Here is an 18914-nt window from a genome sequence, read left to right as displayed (position 1 = left end):
GCAGGTGTGTTTCTGGAACAGAAACGGTGACATCATCCAGCAGGAATCCGGTGTTGCCATGGAGATGAGAATTCCAAACATCAGGACCACATCAAAGCTCCATAACTCCTGGAAAAATCAAGTCACATTTATTTCTATACAGTTTTATAAAGTACACATTAATTTGAGCTGATTCAACAGGAAAATAGTGACAAAAGTCATCAATTATGAATTATTATCTACAGAAGATAATAGTGTCAATATTTAACTCGTTTTATTTCAGCTAGTTGCCAAAACAGCATTTGTCTTGATGTACTAAATTAAACTAAAACTGATCAAAATTATATAAAAAAATATATATATAAAAATGACAAAACACCACAAAATTACTGAAATTAAAAGGGGGAAAAAATCTAAATATTAATAAAAAAATCTAAATACTAAATATAACCCAAGTATATACTAAATATTATAACTCTGATTTAATTGTTTGTTTTTTATAACAGGAATCTCTCAGAGCCTTTCCTCAGTGATTTCTCCATTAACTGCATTAACAAACAATAAAGACACACAGCGAGGCTTTAGAGGACTTCAGGAAACACCTCAACACCTGCAGAAGAAGAAGAAGAAAATCACACATAAGGCTGAATTAAAGCAGTCTTATTTCAGTATTATTATTATTATTATTTCAATTTAGAATTAGCTTTTTATATATATTTTTTCAGCTTTCATTTTAGTTTTTAGAGGTTTTTTTCGAGCAGTTTTGCTATGAGATTTTAATTTTTAATTCAGCTTTAGTTTTTATTTAGTACTGTTAGTTGCAGAGGCAATATTCCTCATTTTCATTATTATTTCAGCTTTATTTCATTTACATTTTTTTTTGTGTGGTAATTTTGTTATGTGCTTTTGTCACTTTTAGTTCTGTTTAAATATGACTATTTAGGTTTAATTAATTTTTTATTTCAGTTTTAGTTCTTGTTTATTTCCAGTTTGTAGTTTTTGTGCTTCAGCTTATTTAATATGACTTATTTCAGTTTCTAATTTGTACTTAGTTTGAGTTTTTCCTCTAATATTTATATTTTTCTATTATTTTAATTAACCAAAATGTTTTAGTTAATGATAAAAACATTCTTCAGTGATGTTATTCTAAAGAAATAAAGGTTTGTAATGTCTGTACGAAGAGTCACACGATCAATGACACTCATTTTCATTTGGTATGTCACAAAAAATCTGATAAACGTACAAATCTGATCAAATCTATGACACTTCAACTGAAAAATGGGGACTGAAAAAACTTAAATGGGGACATTCCATATTGTTTATATATATATATATATACACTACCGGCACAGATACCATACTTGAGAAGGAAAATGACTTAAAAGGTTGTGTTCATTTCTGAAAAATGTATCAAATCATGAAAAATATCTGCCAGTGGTGTCAAGCCTTTAGGTTTTATAACGATGAGTCAAGGCAACACTATTTAAACAGATGACCAGCGTCTGACGACCCTGAACCTGTGATGGCTAACGATGACATCACTTCCTGTCAGATGCATGATGGGAGAAGGGTGCCCACTCCTGGCTCTCTTCCTGTTGTTTAAAGCAACACCGAGTCTGACATCACTTCCTTCCTCCTCGCCATTAGCTGCTTGAGCTTCGCTTCCGTCCAGCGTGAGAAAGCGTGTCAGAGATCGTATCGTGATGACACTTTAAATCCGGCCAATCACGGACTCGGCTTCAACAGGAAGTTAACTGTCGGAAAGATCAGCATTCAAGCTTCTTCCCAGCAGACCTTGAGTATTTCAGGACGACACAGTGTATATTTGATTTGTTTCTAAAAATGAACACTGCAAGAAAAAAAAAAGGATTTTCTAACTTTATTTTGTATTTTGTTTGTGTCTTTTCCAGGACAAATGTCTAAATACTCGTAAATCAAGACACATGTATTTGAGAAGAAAATTAATTGAAATTAAGTGATGTTATGCTTAAAACCAGAAAAACATTTTTTATGAGGTCAGAAAAATAAAAAACTTTTTTTTTTCCGAACCCCTCGTTTTTTTTTTAGGCAAAAACTCACATAATTTAAATGTTTTATTAGAAAGCAAGACTTAATGTTACTGCTGTCAAACGATTAATCGCGATTAATCGCATCCAAAATAACATTTATAAAGCAAAATAAAGCAGGTCCATGGGGTCAGAAAAATAAAATTAGCTCAAAATAATAATAAAAAAATAATTTTTAAACTTTTTTTTTTTTTTAAGCAAAAACTCTCTTAATTTTGATATTTTTTTTATTGGAAAGAATCAAGTGGTTTTAAGTAAATGCATCTTAATTTAAGATTTTTTAGACATTTGTACTGGAAAACAACATCAAAAACAAACAAAAAAATAAAATAAAAAAAAGAATGTCTTATTTAGTGTTTTTGTCTATCTAAACCTGCTTAAAAAAGAAGAGAGATGAAGAGAAATTATTTGATTTTAAGTCTTTGTTTCTAAAAAAATCCATCAAAACTAGAGTTCAGTCAGAAAAACACTGTATTTCAAAACAAAAACAAACATTTTTCTGACCCCATATAAAGAATCATTTGTATCAGTTTTTCATAAAACAAGACTTAATATCTCAAGTCATTGTGCATCTCCAGTAAATGCATCTGGATTTAAGAATGCTTAGATATCTGTGCTGCACAAGACACAAAAGCAAAGAAAGTCATTTTTCTCAGAGGAAAAGTTAAAGAAAATAAATAAATAAAGATGCTTAAAAGCTTCTTCACAGAGATGCCACAGAAGAACCAAGAAACATGATAGTATAAATACTTAGTATTTTTGTCTTGTTTTCTAGTATAAATATCTAAACATTCTTGAATCAGGATGCATTTACTGTACAAGTAAAGTTACTAACGATATTTTGTCTTGTTTTCTGAAAATATTATCCAAATGTTGTTAGTTTTTGCCTCAAAGAAGCACAAATATCTGCCAATGGAGAAAGAAAAATCATCTCTATTCAAAGGCTAAACAAGATTATTTGTACTTATTTTAAGCAAAAACTAACACAATTTTTGTGAAACAGAAAGGTTCTTCAGATGTTAAAGGGAACCATTTAGACATAAAGGTTCTTCTATGGCTTCACTGTGAAGCACCTTTATTTTTAAGAGTGTTTTTAAAGACCATTTTAACCCTCATAACACATTCGGGTCCGTTTTGATATGAAAGAGATACAAACAAATTAACAATTACTAAAAAATCAGTTTTTAGTTTAAGTCCCTCAAAATACACATCGTTTATTATTTATTTATTTTTTATTCATTTATTTCCAATAATACATTTTTGCAATTATAACCATTATAAAATGATGTACATTTTGTGCCATTAGGTGTAAAAATACATTTTGTAAAATTATCTATGGTGTTCTATTAGTGTCAAAAAATATTGTAAAATATATTAAGCTTTTTCCCGTATCTCACACACTTTTGGGACTGAATTTTGTTGGTAAACATGAATATGTTCTCTTTTGACAGAGACGAACAACTGCAGCATGAAAAATTGAGTTTTGATGTTGTTCTGTTTGAAATAAACTTGTTTTATGAATTTGGAGTGATTTTGAGCAATCATGAGTTATGAATTCAAAGGAATGCAATTAAATACATTTTTAGATTATACGTTTGTATAGATTTTATTAGTGCCGTCAAACGATTAATCGCGATTAATCGCATCCAACATAAAAGTTTTTGTTTACATAATATATATATGTGTGTACTGTGTATATTTATTATGCATATATAAATATACACACATACAGTATATATTTTGAAAATATTTACATGCATATATTTATATTAATTTAACTTATATTTTATTTAAATATATTTAATATATGAACATAACATGTTTTTCTTAAATATATACATGCACGTGCGTGCATTTATATACACATAAAAAATATACACAGTACACACATATATATATTATGTAAACAAAAACTTTTATTTTGGATGCGATTGATCGATTAATTGCGATTAATGTTTAGTTTTGATATACAGTGTATTTCTTGTTTCAAACATAAACAATGCTTCTCTCAGAAAACAAGACTTCATATCTTCATTTTATATCTCAAGTAAATATATCTTGATTTAAAGATCTGTAGATATTTGAACTGAAAGCAAGACAAAAATACTGAGGAAGATATTAATGTTTTGCAGTCACACAGTTTCTGAAAGCTGACACTCAAACAGCAGAAGTCTACAAAACCATTCACTAATTCTCAGCCTTTGACTCGGTTTTCAATTTCATAAAACACTTTTTGCAAAACACAACACACAATTCTCTGTGCAACACACACACATCTAACAGGAATTAATATTATGGCGAAGGTGTTTGCAAATGTTTGCTTTTGAGATCATTTTGCAAGAGATGTGAGGCTTTTTGCATTTTGTGTGTGAGATTCTTGGATTTGTGTGTGAAGTTTTGAAAAAAAGAAGCAAAGTTGAAAAACCTGTAGGAAGGAAGTTTAGACTTCAAGACCTGCAGAAACCCCGTGTCTTAAATGAAGACCCCTCTAAAACCTCAGAAACCTTCACTGGATCTCCTGTAAATAACACCTGTCTCTTCAGGGTTTTACGAGGTATCAGAGTTGTAAAACACGACTAAAAGGCTTGTGTGTTTAAAGCCTTTCACAGCCACCTGCAGAACATAAATCAGGCCTGACTCGCTGGATGTGAGCAAGACTCTGATAAAACAAGGATATTTATTACTAAAACCCACCTTTTCTGTCTTGGCTGAAGGTTTTCAAATATAACGAGCACTGCAAAAAAAGATTTTCTTCCTTAGTATTTTTGTCATCTAAAAATTCTAGAATCAGGATGCATTTACTTGACAAGTAAAATGACTTAAGATACTATGTCTTGTTTTCTGAAAATATTATATAAATTTTGTTAGTTTTTGCCTAAAACAAGCACAAATATCTGCCAATGGGGTAAGAAAAATAATCTTGTTTAGCCTTTAAATTGAGATGATTTTTCTAACCCCACTGGCAGATATTTGTGCTCGTTTTAGGCAAAAACTAACAAAATTTGGATAATATTTTCAGAAAATCATAAATCATTTTACTTGTCAAGTAAATGCATCCTGATTCAAGAATTTTTAGATGTTTACAAAAACACTAAGGAAGAAAAATTATTACTCTGACGTAATAAAACTGAGAAGTCATCACTTACTCACATCATGCTGTTACGCTTAATAAAAGGACATAATCATATCATAAAATATCCTTCTGTCCCCTCACTGAGGCAGAAGTATCAAAACTTCTGCTCTCCAGCCATCCTACAACATGCCCTCTAGACCCAATCCCCTCACACCTCCTCCAAGCAATCTCTCCTACACTTTTACCAGCACTCACACACATCATCAATTGTATCCCCCAATTGTAAGTCGCTTTGGATAAAAGCGTCTGCTAAATGACTAAATGTAAATGTAAATGTAAAACTATTATAAGTTAGTCAATGCACCACATGTGCAATATTCAAAGTATTACAGTCGTAGCAAAACTCTTGTTTAAAATCATTCTCGTTCACGCTTGTTTACATTCTAAAGTTCACATTTTCCTCGCTCTATGAATTTTCACAGTCATTTTAATAGGAATCCACGCAATTGGGAATTCTGTGAGAGGGCGAAAGATTTCTCTACGCAGATTTTGCCGTGAAAAACACGTTTTTTGCGTGAGCTGTGCTATTGACAATAGACAATTTTTGAAGATGCATCGTTAGGTGCATGACATGAGGGAGAGTAAATAATAGCAACTGCATTTTCGGGTGTATTTTCTACAATATAAACCATGTTTTTTATCATCTGAAATGTGCCTTAAATTCAAAAGCAACTTATATAATGCACTTAACATCAAGCAAGCAGAAACTGCATAAAGCACACACATTTAGATTTTTCTTCAAATGCATTTATTTAGGCTTGCCTTATAATAAATGTTGTTTATAATGTATGCCACTGAAATTTACATTTGTTTTATACTTATATATTTATTTTTTTCAATTTAAAGACTGGTTGTTGAGCAACCAAAACCAAGCAACTAAAATACATGTTTAAAGTGTTTATGATTGTAAACATCTTATTTACTGGTATTTGACATTATTTTTGAATGTAATAATAAAGTGTTTTTGTTTTCCAGAAAAACTGTGTTGGAGTTTACAATAAATGCTGTTTCTAATAAATGCCACTATAATTTTTCTTGGCTTTATGCTTATGTTTCTCATTCCTGTTATGAATACCATAGGACTGATTGTTGAGAAAAAGTGTTTATAATGTTTGTAAACATTTGATTTACTAGTATTCCTGAATGTAATAACAAAAAGTGAGTTCTACACCGATGCGACTTATCTGTGTTTTGCTGTCAACAATGCAATTTTGACCCAGTGTGACTTATTTTCTGGAAGATACGGTATGTGATTGCTAGCGCTTCTCGAAGCAAACGCTGCATGGTTGCTTTCTGAAACTCATCAGACAGACTCAGCTCTGCACCGAAAGCATGAAAATAACCTAGAGACTCTCTATTCACTGCACGTCTGCCTGCGCTTTACAGAATAAGGCTTGAATAGACAAGCTCACACATAGTGGCACACTGAGCTAATGACCTTCAATCTGAGCACGCTCTTATGTACACTTCCACAACTCTTACCCTGCGTATGCAAATCTTTTTGACGTCATTCTACCTTCATAAGAAATTGGACATGCAATGTTGAAAAGAAAGAATGGGAGCGAGAGAGAGGGGAAGCTTTGTTGCCTGAAGCTGAAGTTTTCAAAGGAACTCGGTCAGATTTAGAGGAGAAACCCTCCTCTGATCCAAGCGTCCATTCAGCGGGAATTCCTGCGTAAAAATGCTCCGGTTGGGCCTTTGGTTGATGAAAGCGTTCAGGCAAACAGGCTGCGCTGTGTCTTTCTTCTGCTGCTTCCTAACCACACACAAACAGAGCGAATCGAACGAACAGTGCAAAAAAAAAAAATAAAAAAAATGTAAATAAAAAACTAGAAAAGTTTTAGAATTAAAATCGTTAATGTTCTATACATTTACAGTCGAACACAAACATATATCGGTTGAAATTTTAATTCAAAAAATTAACTTTTTTTTAGTTTAAAATGCAAAATGTAACTGTTTAAATATATAATGCCTGTTTTAAAGTTTTAAATACAAAAAAAAAAAAACTAGAAAAGTTTTAGAATTAAAATCGTTAATGTTCTATACATTTACAGTCGAACACAAACATATATCGGTTGAAATTTTAATTCAAAAACTGAACTTTTTTTGTTTAAAATGCAAAAATGATTTATATGTTGAAATAATACATGGTTTTTAGGTTTTAAATACAAAAAATATTTAACTGTTGAAATACATAATACCTGCTTTTTTAAGTTTTATGTACAATAATTATAATGCAAAAATATTTATCTTTTGAAATACATAATTTTTAAGTTTTAAATGCAAAATGTAACTGTTTAAATATATAATGCCTGTTTTGAAGTTTTAATTACAAAAATTATAATGAAACAAATTTTACTTTTGAAATATATAATCCCTGCATTAAGTTTTAAACACACACACACAAAACTTGAAATGTTGAAAAACATTTTGTTTTGAAATATATAATACCTGCTTTTTAAAAAAAACGTTTTATCTACAAAAATTATAATGCAAAAATATTTACTTTTGAAATATATACCTGCTTTTTATATAAAAAGTAATTCCATATGCATCCTCGGCATCTGCATGAAAACGCAGTGTGTGTGTTTGTTCAGAGATCCTCCCTCGGGTTACTGCTCTCTCCTGACAGTGACCTCTAGGCTAAAGGTCACAGCCGTGCTGCCCTTGGCCTGCTCAGATGTTGGTCATCTGTGACCTCCTTCAGATCTGTGCTGACCTCCGAGCGCAGTGTGTTTAACAGATGATCACATGACGTCGTTACCAGCGCTGAGGAATGTTACTCTTAAAACACTGCGTGCTTCTTATGAAAATGTGTGTGTCCTTTGTGTGTGTGAGTGAGTGTGTGAGTGTGTGTGTGAGAGAGAGAGAGAGAGAGAGAGAGAGAGAGTGTGTGTGTGTGTGTGTGTAATATGAATAAGTTGAGGAAAACTTTATTTCTGAGGTAAATTTGGAAAGGTTTAGCATTTTAGCCATAGAAGTGTGTTAGATGCTTCAGACTTTGAGAAATTGTGGCTAGTTAGAGGGACTTTACATAAAGTTATGTAGATTTAAGTACATCTAATTTTTTCTGCATACACTCATGTAAAGCTATACAATACTTCATAGCAAATATTAAACTGCTTGATTGTTTATATTGTTGCAAAATGTAACTGTATTATCGTCCATCTCTAATCTGATAAATAAGACATGAAGATTTTAAGATATTCTAAACAATAACATCATGACTTTCTGTAAAGCTGCTGTGAAATGATGTGTATTGTCAAAAGCACTATACAAATAAGCTAGGTATAGTTTTGCTTTCAATCTGCAACACTTATATTAATCTAATCACTGTTAGCTGATATCATTAAAATGACATATGTATGGGTTTTAGGTTTTGGTCGTATGGCAAACCTGTAAACAGTTTAACTCAGAAAGTAATTGTCATGTTATAATAGCCACACAGTGGTGCTAGAGACCCTGATATTGATCTTTCATCGTCTTTTCCCTCCTCTTGCTCCAGTCAATGCTGTGGGAACTTCAGCACTCATCTGAATTAAAATGTGAATTAAACCAGAGTTTAAATGAAGCCTTCAGAACACGCACTGAATTGAAGCCAAAGCTTGTGATTGGCTGTCTGGCCTGTTAATGATTCGTTCAGAAATGCACATCAGCCAGAATTGAATTTTAAACCAATTAGTAGTCATGAGTAACAAAATAATGTGACATTCTCTTTCTATACGGATCTAATGTACTGTTTATTGACGATGTGATTGAAAGATGGCATATTGCTTTATCGCAGTATGGCTTTTAAAAACCACAGCAGTCCAGAACTGACTTACACAACTCTCTCTCTCTCTCTCTCTCTCTCTCACACACACACAATTCAGTCGTTGGCGCGCTCACAGAATATTCCCGCTCTTTCTGTTTCCATGGCGATGCGTTTGCCATTGGCGCCACCTGGAGGAATAGCGCGGGAACTTCCGCTCAACCGCCTTCTGTTATTCCTCATTTGTGCAGCAGGTGTCTCTCTGTGAGGAAAAACGAGGAAATGCAGCATCTTTAGTTCACAGATGAGGAAAAGAGATTCATTTACCACACGAAGAGCAAAAAAACGATCCAAATCGGATGAAAATAACGCGGTACTTTATTTTAAACCATCGAAGATGTAACCATTCACGCATTTTCAAGGTACGATGCTAACGATGCTAAGATCTATCCCAATGTGCATACTATCCACCCTATCTAAATAGTATTGAAAATTACTATCATCACATAGAATTTAGGATGGATAGTATGCATATTGGGACACAGGCTGTGTCTAAAAAGTATTATCATGGTCGTATAATCTAAAGAAGATCAAACTAAAGTTGTGGCCTGTGTAACGTAGGTTGGTGTGTTTGTAATGGCGGCGGATCCGGTTACAGCTCTCCGATCAGCTGCTGATCAGCTGGATTGATCCTGTGTCCGATCATCCGAACCGAGACATCACCTGAACCGAGTCATCAGCTGAACCGAGTCATCAACCGACTGAGGGCGGATTACAGCGCGAGCCTGAAGCGGCGTAATCATGGATGTGTTCGGCTTTCTCAATCTAAACGAACTCGCTCTGGGGCTGTCAAACCTCTCCATGTTCCCCTGCTTCGACATGGCGCATTATATCATATCAGTGATGAGTTTGAGAGAGCAGCCAGGTAAGAGAAATCAAACCGAATCACCTCTAATACGCTTTAGCTGTAATTCACCTGAACGCGATTCAGTGTCGGAATCAAATCCGAATGAATCTCTATCCGGTTCATCGGATTTATGACTCACTTCTGCACAGTATCTGAGCACTTGAAGGGTTTATAATGTAGTTATATTCTTAATCATTGTTTTATGTGTGCTTTGACAGGTTGTCAACACTTTTGACATGAACGTCTTTGTCCTCACATCACAAGAAATGTGCGTTTTCTGCTTGTATTTAATCAACAAATTTGTGGTAATCACCCGAGACCTGACATTTAATATGTTTTATGAATATTTGTCATGCATTTGATCGTGTTTTATATGTATACCAGGCAGGTAAAGCAGTGCTTTATAAATTGCAATAGGTGCACAATGAGGCTTCTGTTCTCGTTAGAATGCATTTGTTTATTTGATGCATCTAGAGCAGGCCAGTGTGTGTTTAAATGAGTGTGAAAGCAGAAGTTGCATGATCAAAGGCCAAAGGGAAGAGAAGTGCATTTAATCATTAACTCTCTGTCAATATTCTATCTCTGTTTTTCTCATAGAAGCATGCAAATGTGTGGTTAAACATGCATTTGCGCTGCATGCAGGGTGGAGGCACAAATTCGGGTCGTTTTGCATTAACCAAACATGCATTAACACGCATGCAGCATTTGCATTAACCAAAGTGTGGTTAGCCAGTGCTGAGATCAGCCTTTGCTCTTGTGTTGAGCAGTAATGCATGCATGTGCTCTATTGTATTGGCTGCAGCAGCTGCAGTAAATCGCAGGCTATTTTAGAGCCTCTGACCTGCGTGGCATCCCGCTCTCTTCTATTGTCCAGCACTTTACTGAAATATCTGGAGGGGGAATGAGACTCAACACGTCCTGATGTTTAGATCCAGCAGGAAGAGAGTCTCAAGAATGTTTTAGGTTAAACGTGTTTGTTTAACCTGCAGCATATTGACTCCTACACTATCCAGACTGACATCCAGTGCAACTAATTAACCTGCAGTTACTGTTAATAGTCTGTTTTCCAGGAAGAAAGACTGAAAGTGGTGTTTATTTTGTCAGTGTTTAGAAGTCCTCTAGCATATAGATGTAAGAAACTACAGGCAAAAACTTTTTTTTTTCTTTTTTTTTTTGCATTGATCAATTTTGTATGGAAGCCCGTTTCTGCCACTGAATAAAAAAAAGTTACTGCAACTTTTTAAGACTGGGGGTTAAGACTGATATGTTCGCAGAATTGCGAGTTTATGAAAAAAGAATTCTGAGGAAAAAAAGTCAGAATTGTGAGATAAAAAGTCGCAATTACCTTTTTTATTTTTTATTCGGTGACGGAAACGGGCTTCCATACTTTTGAGATTTTTGGCTCTCCATAATGTTTTTTTTTTTTTTTTCTCAGACTAAACATCCAAAAGACACATTTAAGTGTCGAAAATGCATATGTTTAAAGCCTGTGAGTTTTTTCTCCACTTCAGCATAACTTGCAAATAACAAAACTTATTTTCATTCCTATCTATATTCTGAAGGTTTTTACAGAGGGGTTTGTTCATACATCATTCGCTTGATTATTTGTTTTACAACACTTTATTCCTAAAACATGATGAAAAAGTTTTGATATTTCTGATTTGCGAAGTGATAAAAAGAGAAAACTCAAATCCCTTTGTAAAAACATTTTTGAACTGGATTTATTCAATGTTTAGATTTCTGTTCTACATATTTATGCAAATGAGTGCATATTTAATTAGATATTATTTATGCATAACATAATGGAAAACTGGTGAAATCTATTAGTTAAAGGGATAGTTCACCGAAAAATGTACATTTTGTCATTAATTACTCACCCTCATGTTGTTACAAACCCGTATTTTTGATGGAATCCAAGAGCTCTCTGAGCCTCCCATAGACAGCAAGGTAACTACCACGATCAAGGCCCAGAAACATAGCAAGGACATCGGTAAAATAATCCATGTGACATCAGGGGTTCAACCGTAATTTTACGAAGCTACGAGAATACTTTTGAGCACAAAAAAAAAAAACCCAGACTTTATTCAACAATTCGTCTCCGCCGCGTCACCCTGTTAGAGCCATTTTGGAGAATATCCACAGGACGTAAATTGCGTTTGCTATTCTGTGTCAGCTGCGTCATACGGATACGTTGTGGTCTTGAGCGCTTTGTTTTCTTTACAAAAATGTTCTGTGGCAGAACTATGGTGAAGAAATGACCAAAACCATGGTAACACTTTACAATAAGGTTCATTAGTTAACATGAACTAAGAATGAACAACACTTCTACAGCATTTATTAATCTTAGTTCATGTTAATTTCAGCATTTACTAATGCATTATTAAAATCACAAGTTGTGTTTGTTAACATTAGTTAATGCACTGTGAACTAACATGAACAAACAATGCACGACTGTATTTTTATTAACTAACTTTAATAAAGAGTGTAATAAATGTAGTGTTCATTGTTCGTTCATGTTAACAAGTGACACCTTATTGTAAAGTGTTACCAAAAACATTTGTAATGATATATTATACAGTTCGAGCAGTGTTGAAGGTCTTGAATAAGAATATGCATTATTTTATCAATAATATATTTTTATTAGTTATATATAGTAACTAATAATTAAATTTTTAATAGTCAAATATATACAAGGTAGTTTGAGAGTGTAGACAAGCTGAGCTATATTTCCATGTCCATGCAACTTCTGTGACTTCTTTTAAATTCATATTTTTATATTCAGTATTTTGCTATTTATTTTGGGCACCATATTTGAATTTTCTGGGTGATCTATTGCTACATTTGCCAAAAAGATGTGATGTGTGTGTATCCCACAATGCAATGCACTCTGCTCGACCTTCCATTTAAAATATGTAATAACTCTTTTTTTATTGGGCTTATTGTGAATGATTTGATACATATTTCATTTTCTAAAAAAAAACCGAATTGTAATTTGGAATCAAAATAACTTGATGTGCCAAATCTGTCACTACATCTGTTTCAGTGCAACTTTAAATCATTATTTGATCACACTCCCAAACATTAAAACATTTTTCTTAATAGAATTATTTATTTCTGAGATGATGACATGACGCCACTCACTGGATGTAATGAGGTCATGTGACAAACGTAATGAGAACAACAATGTAGCAAACCATTGTTTGAAACATTCTTCTATTTTGTATCATGCAATAGTTTCTGTTCACTTTAAACAGGATGGAACCACTGACAACAGCGTAGCAACCGTATAGCAACGACTCGGAACACCTTAGTAACCAATATTTTTTGTCAATATTTCTCATTTATGGTCATAAATGCTTGCAAAGGTTATAGTAGGTGTATTTTGCAAGGACTTTTGAGTTGTGGTCAAATTGATCTCCGTTGGTTTCCATGCAATTTGCCAAAAATCAACACTTTGAAAAACAGAAAATTTGTATTGCAGCCTGTCAAATGCTAAAATATGAAATACATGAGAACGTATTAAGTTTATGGCTCAAAGCTTAAATTTGAGACTCGAAATTGAGACTTGTCTTCTGAATTGTCCAAGGAAAAGTCTCTGTTTCTTCATCTAGTTGAGCTTCACTGTCATAAATATCTGTCAAAGATTGTTTTTGGTTGTTAGTTTTTTTTGGATCTCAATTACAATTACTACCCTATTACAGCACTAAAAGGAAAATTAATAAACTCACACAAAAAGACATGACAAAATAAAAGTTTGTTGTTCAAATAGCTATAAATGTTACGTACACTAAGTACAAATAATATTGCTACTTACTTGTAGTTATTGTGCAAATAGTCACAAAAAATATATATTTTTTTTTATTTCTTTTGTTTTAATTGTGTCTGTGCAGCTAATTTGACCAAATAAATGACTTGGAAATAAAGCAAAAAAAATTTAAACAAATAATAGATTGCAATTATTACATTTCTCATGGTTTTTTTTTTTAGTCTCTGACAGCTACAATAAAAAAAATTCTGTTTTTACATGATACTTTTATCTTCACTCTTTGGTGAATTTCATGCGAACCAATGTGGGTCAGTTTGACTCACAACACAGAAGTTGTACTCCATTTCTGAACACGAGGTTAAGAAAAAAGCCCAGACTGTGTTGAATCAGTGCTAGTTGACTGTATGTGTTCAGCTCTACACGAGAGAGCTCTGGAGTAATGCGCTGCTTGTGATGATCTTGCAGGCGTCTGCAGGTAGACAGGTACGTTTCTACAGCATGACTTTAACCCACATCTCATCTTGTGTTGTTCTGCTTCTGTGAGTGTGGTTTATCTGTAGGTAAACGTCCACTGGAGCCTTGCAACACACTGAGAGCATGACGTGTGTGTGTGAGTGTGTGAGTGTGTGAGTGGGTGAGTGTGTGAGTGAGTGTGTGAGTGAGAGTTGTGTGTGTGTGTGTGTGTGTGTGTTGATGCATTGCCTCGTATCTCTGATGGATTCGCTCTGCTTCGGTCTCGATGTCATCCATTCGCTGCTTTAGTGGCTGCATCATGTGATCAGAATGAATGCGACTGTCCTGTGAGCTCGTGTTGAGCAAGCGGTTGCATCACATGACCTGATTAAATCCATGAAGGCCGTGGCGTTTATTTGTGTTCAGAGGCGTGTTTGGGTGTTTAACAGGTCAGTTATCACTGCAGATATCAGGCCTTCTACATCTCAAGCAGTCGACTTTTAAACTGTCTCTTGAGCTCTTGTCAGTTTTGTGATTATATTATATGATAAACTAATTATTTTCCAGCTCGAATCTGCTAAATTAGACCAAAAGGCATGGAGATATTAAGATATTGAAAACATTATTTCATGTAATCTGCTTTGAAACCATGAAATTTCTAAATTGAGTGAATAAAACTGAATAAATAAGCTTAACACTGATGTATGGTTTGTTAGGATAGGACAATATTTGAAAATCTGGAATCTGAGGGTGCAAAAAAATCTAAATATTGAGAAAATCATCTTTAAAGTTGTTCAGATGAAGTTCTTAGCAATGCATATTACTAATCAAAAATTAAGTTTTGATATATTTTTACGGTAAGAAATTTACAAAATATCTTCATGGAACATGGTCTTTACTTAATATCCTAATGATTTTTGGCATAAAAGTAAAAATGGATAATTTTGACCCATACAATGTATTGTTGGCTATTGCTACAAATATACCCCAGCGACTTAACACTGCTTTTGTGCTCCAGGGTCACATATAGTATTTGTATTAGTCTAATTTAGGTTAAAATGTATCATTTTTAACCGCCTTTTGTCTTCACTATTCATTTGAAATGCAATATGACATAAATTTTTAAAATCACAGATATTCTATATAGCCTCGTAAATAATGTATGATAATAAAACTAATAAAATAATGTATGTATAGTATGTTACACTGCTCACCCTGATCGACATGAGTGATACATATTTGAATATTCATGAGTTTTAGAATTGAAATATTTGTATCTGAGCTCAAAACAGTAACACAGCGCTGCGCGATTAATTGAAATAAGACTTGAATCAGAAAATCCCTTTCTGTCAAAATAAAAGTTTGATGGTTTAACATTTCAAAAAGAAGATATTAAGACAGCCATAACTACTGTATTAGTATTGTAATTTTACAGTTGTAAGGTATTTATATTACAGTAAAATATTATAATGGCAATATTATTTTTATCATCGTTTTTTTTTTATTAAGTTATTATTATTATTAATATTATTATTACTGTTTTATTGATATATTGATATGTAATAACACAATTTTGGCCAAATTTTACAGCCCTCCAAAAACAAGGATTTTTTTTTAAATCACATTTTAAATCACAATCATAATTTAAAAACTGCAATTAGATTTTTTTTCTCCCCCAAATCATTGCACTCTAGATCATCCTCATTCATAGTCACGTGTTCTGGCTGATTGTCTCATGCTAATCTCACTCTAATCTCAGAGCAGAGATTTAAACTCCAGCACACAGTCACGTGATCATGGTTTATCTGTTCGTCTCAATCTGTCTGAGATATTCTGGAGTGTTTCTAAATGATGAACACTGACTCTTGTTGTGGTAATTGTGTTGTTGGCTGTAATGTCACATAACTGATGAAGATTGTTTTGCAGGAGCGCTGGAGGTCTCTCAGCGCAGTCCGTTTGCGTGTTGGTTCAGTTCGATGCTGTATTGTTTCGGTGGAGCCGTTCTCTCAGCGCTGATGATGGCAGATGCGCCGGTCGCACCACTGTCCAACACCACCAACCTGCTGCTCGCCTCACTCATGTGGTGAGACACACAGACACACACACACACACACACAGACACACACACACACACACACACACACACACTCACACTCACACTCACACTCACTCACACACACTCTCACTGACACACGCACACACTCACACACACACTCACTCACACACTCACACTCACACACTCACTCACAAACAAACACACACACTCACTGACACGCACACACACACACACTCACTGACACACGCTCACACACACACACACACACACTCACAGACACACACTCACTCACAGACACACACACACACTCACCAGTATCTTAAACACAATACACAACTGCACATCGTCCAACATTATAGGGACAAATGTGATTTACTGGAACATGATCGTACACAACACACAAACATGTCTCTATGCTGCATTACCAAGACTGAGGTGGTTAAAGAGTACAGTATCTTACACAATACACAACACAACATACTACATTACAGGGACCAATGTGTTTTAGAAGTACTTTAATAACAACTTACAATTGTGACATATAAACAAACAAACAAAAAACTTGAAGTGAAATCCACCAACTTAAAAAACATAGTCAATAAATGCTGCAGATGTGTAGAGAGACTGATTTATCTTTAAAGGAGTATTTCACTTCCAGAATGAAAATTCTGTCATCATTTACTCACCCTCCACTTGTTCCAAACCTGTACGAGTTTCTTTCTTCTGTTGAACACAAAAGAAAATATGTTAGTATCTGAACAGTTGATGGGCACCATTAACTTCCATAGTAGGAAAAAAAAATACTATGGAAGTCAACGGTGTGCCCATCAACATTCAGACACATCACAGAAATGAGAATATAGAAGTAAAATGTGTTTTATTATCATTAATTTAATGTTTTTATGTCCTAATTCTTCTAAAACAGGCTTAATTGTCTTTATGGATATTAAAATTCCTTTCTCTATTTTAATTTCAGGTTGAAAAATGCAAGTTTTAATGAGATTTGCCACACTATCTTTCATGAATCTTACGAGAAGCAAAACATTCAGACACATCACAGAAATGAGAATGTAATGTTTTGTCATTAAAATAGTCGCAATGCAAAAAATCTAAAATTATGCTAAATATACAGTTGAAACCAGAAGTTTACATACACCTTGCAGAATCTGCAAAATGTTAATTATTTTACCAAAATAAGAGGGATCATGCAAAATACATGTTATTGTTTATTTAGTACTGACCTGAATGAGATATTTCACATAAAAGACGTTTACATATAGTCCACAAGAGAAAATAATAATAGTTCAAAAGTTTACATCCCCTTGATTCTTAATACTGTGTTGTTACCTGAATAATCCACATCTGTGTTTTTTTGTTTAGTGATAGTTGTTCATCTAGTTTGTCCTGAACAGTTAAACTGCCTGCTGTTCTTCAGAAAACCCCCCCAACTCCCACTAATTCTGTGGTTTTCCAGCATTTTTGTGTATTTGAACCCTTTCCAACAATGACTGAATGATTTTGAGATCCATCTTTTCACACAGAGGACAACTGAGGGACTCCTATGTGACTATTACAGAAGCTTCAAATGCTCACTGATGCTCCAGAAGGAAAAAAACATGCATTAAAGTTGAAGATCAGGGTAAATTTCACTTATTTTGTCTTCTGGGAAACGTGTAAGAAAATAAGAAAAATGTACACATCTTCATTCTGTTCAAAAGTTTTCACGCCCCGGCTCTTAATGCATGGTTTTTCCTTCTGGAGCATCATTGAGCGTTTGAACCTTCTGTAATAGTTGCACACGGGTCCCTCGGTTGTCCTCATTTCGTATGATCCCTCTTATTTTGGTAAAATAATTAACATTTTGCAGATTCTGCAAGGTGTATGTAAGTTCTTTTCATCATTGACTGTTTAATTGTTAAATGAGAATCTGTCTTTGGGGTGTGTGTGTTTCTGAAATCTCTCACACTCATGTTGAATGTTGATCGCTGTCAGGATGTGACTAGTCCTCTGAACTAAACTAAACCACACTGACAGATCTCAGAATCATCCTTAAACTCTGACTGAGACTGCTCTGTGTTCATGATGTGACGGCGCCATTTAAAGGCCTGAAGTTAATATGCACACGCATGGAAATAAACAAGTTTTACTAAACAACTGCCGGCTTCATCGTTTGTTTTAGGTTTTTAATTTGTTTACAAAAACACTACAGTGGTGCTGAGATACAATCATAATATCAGATGACAAAACAATGATAATTTAATACATATTATGGTGCTGAATGTTTTAGTCATATACATGGTGATTTTTTTAGTGGTAATAATGTGATTTTTTTGTGAGAGTAGTATTGTTCGTTATATTTAGCTGACGGTTTTCTGCTGGTGAAACAAAGTAATCCACTGCCAATTATCAGGGAATATTAAAAACAGGCCTGGAAAGTCATGAATAAATCACAGTTCACTCACAGAAAATGTGTATAATAGAAGAATGTCATATATTATAAAGCAAATCAGCAACACTGTGAAGGAAAAGGTCTTACGCTGAAATGCATTTGAAAGTGGTTGTTTTTGTCCATCTTTCAGCGGGTCTCTGACATTTCAGAAAGAAATCATCATTCACAGGATGAGCACTTACCATAATTAATAGCCAACAGAACAAATTATGCTAATGGTTATTTAAACGAGCACTTTCTGCTGCTTTGAAGGACAGAGATGGGCAATTAGCTGTGGACTGACACGTGTGTGTGTGTGTGTGTGTGTGTGTGTGTGTGTGTGTGTGTGTGTGTGTGTGTGTGTGTGTGTGTGTG

At 34.0% G+C, this 18914-nt stretch overlaps 1 protein-coding gene across 1 annotated transcript in view; it reads left to right on the top strand.

The window, feature by feature from the left end:
• Positions 1-9034: 9034 nt before the first annotated feature.
• LOC107660848 (trimeric intracellular cation channel type B) overlaps positions 9035-18914 on the top strand; it is a 22909-nt gene continuing 13029 nt past the window's right edge. Inside the window, exons 1-3 of the mRNA XM_016450272.1 lie at positions 9035-9351; positions 9551-9854; positions 15982-16138. Of these exons, the coding sequence (XP_016305758.1) occupies positions 9731-9854; positions 15982-16138 (281 nt within the window). The 5' untranslated portion in view covers positions 9035-9351; positions 9551-9730. The remainder of the gene's footprint in view (positions 9352-9550; positions 9855-15981; positions 16139-18914) is intronic.

Source organism: Sinocyclocheilus anshuiensis, unplaced genomic scaffold (genome assembly GCF_001515605.1).
Source record: "Sinocyclocheilus anshuiensis isolate Anshui unplaced genomic scaffold, SAMN03320099.WGS_v1.1 scaffold1875, whole genome shotgun sequence".
Lineage (NCBI taxonomy): Eukaryota > Metazoa > Chordata > Actinopteri > Cypriniformes > Cyprinidae > Sinocyclocheilus > Sinocyclocheilus anshuiensis.
The sequence above is the reverse complement of the archived record's forward strand: the minus strand, read 5'-3'. Positions and strand labels throughout refer to the sequence as shown.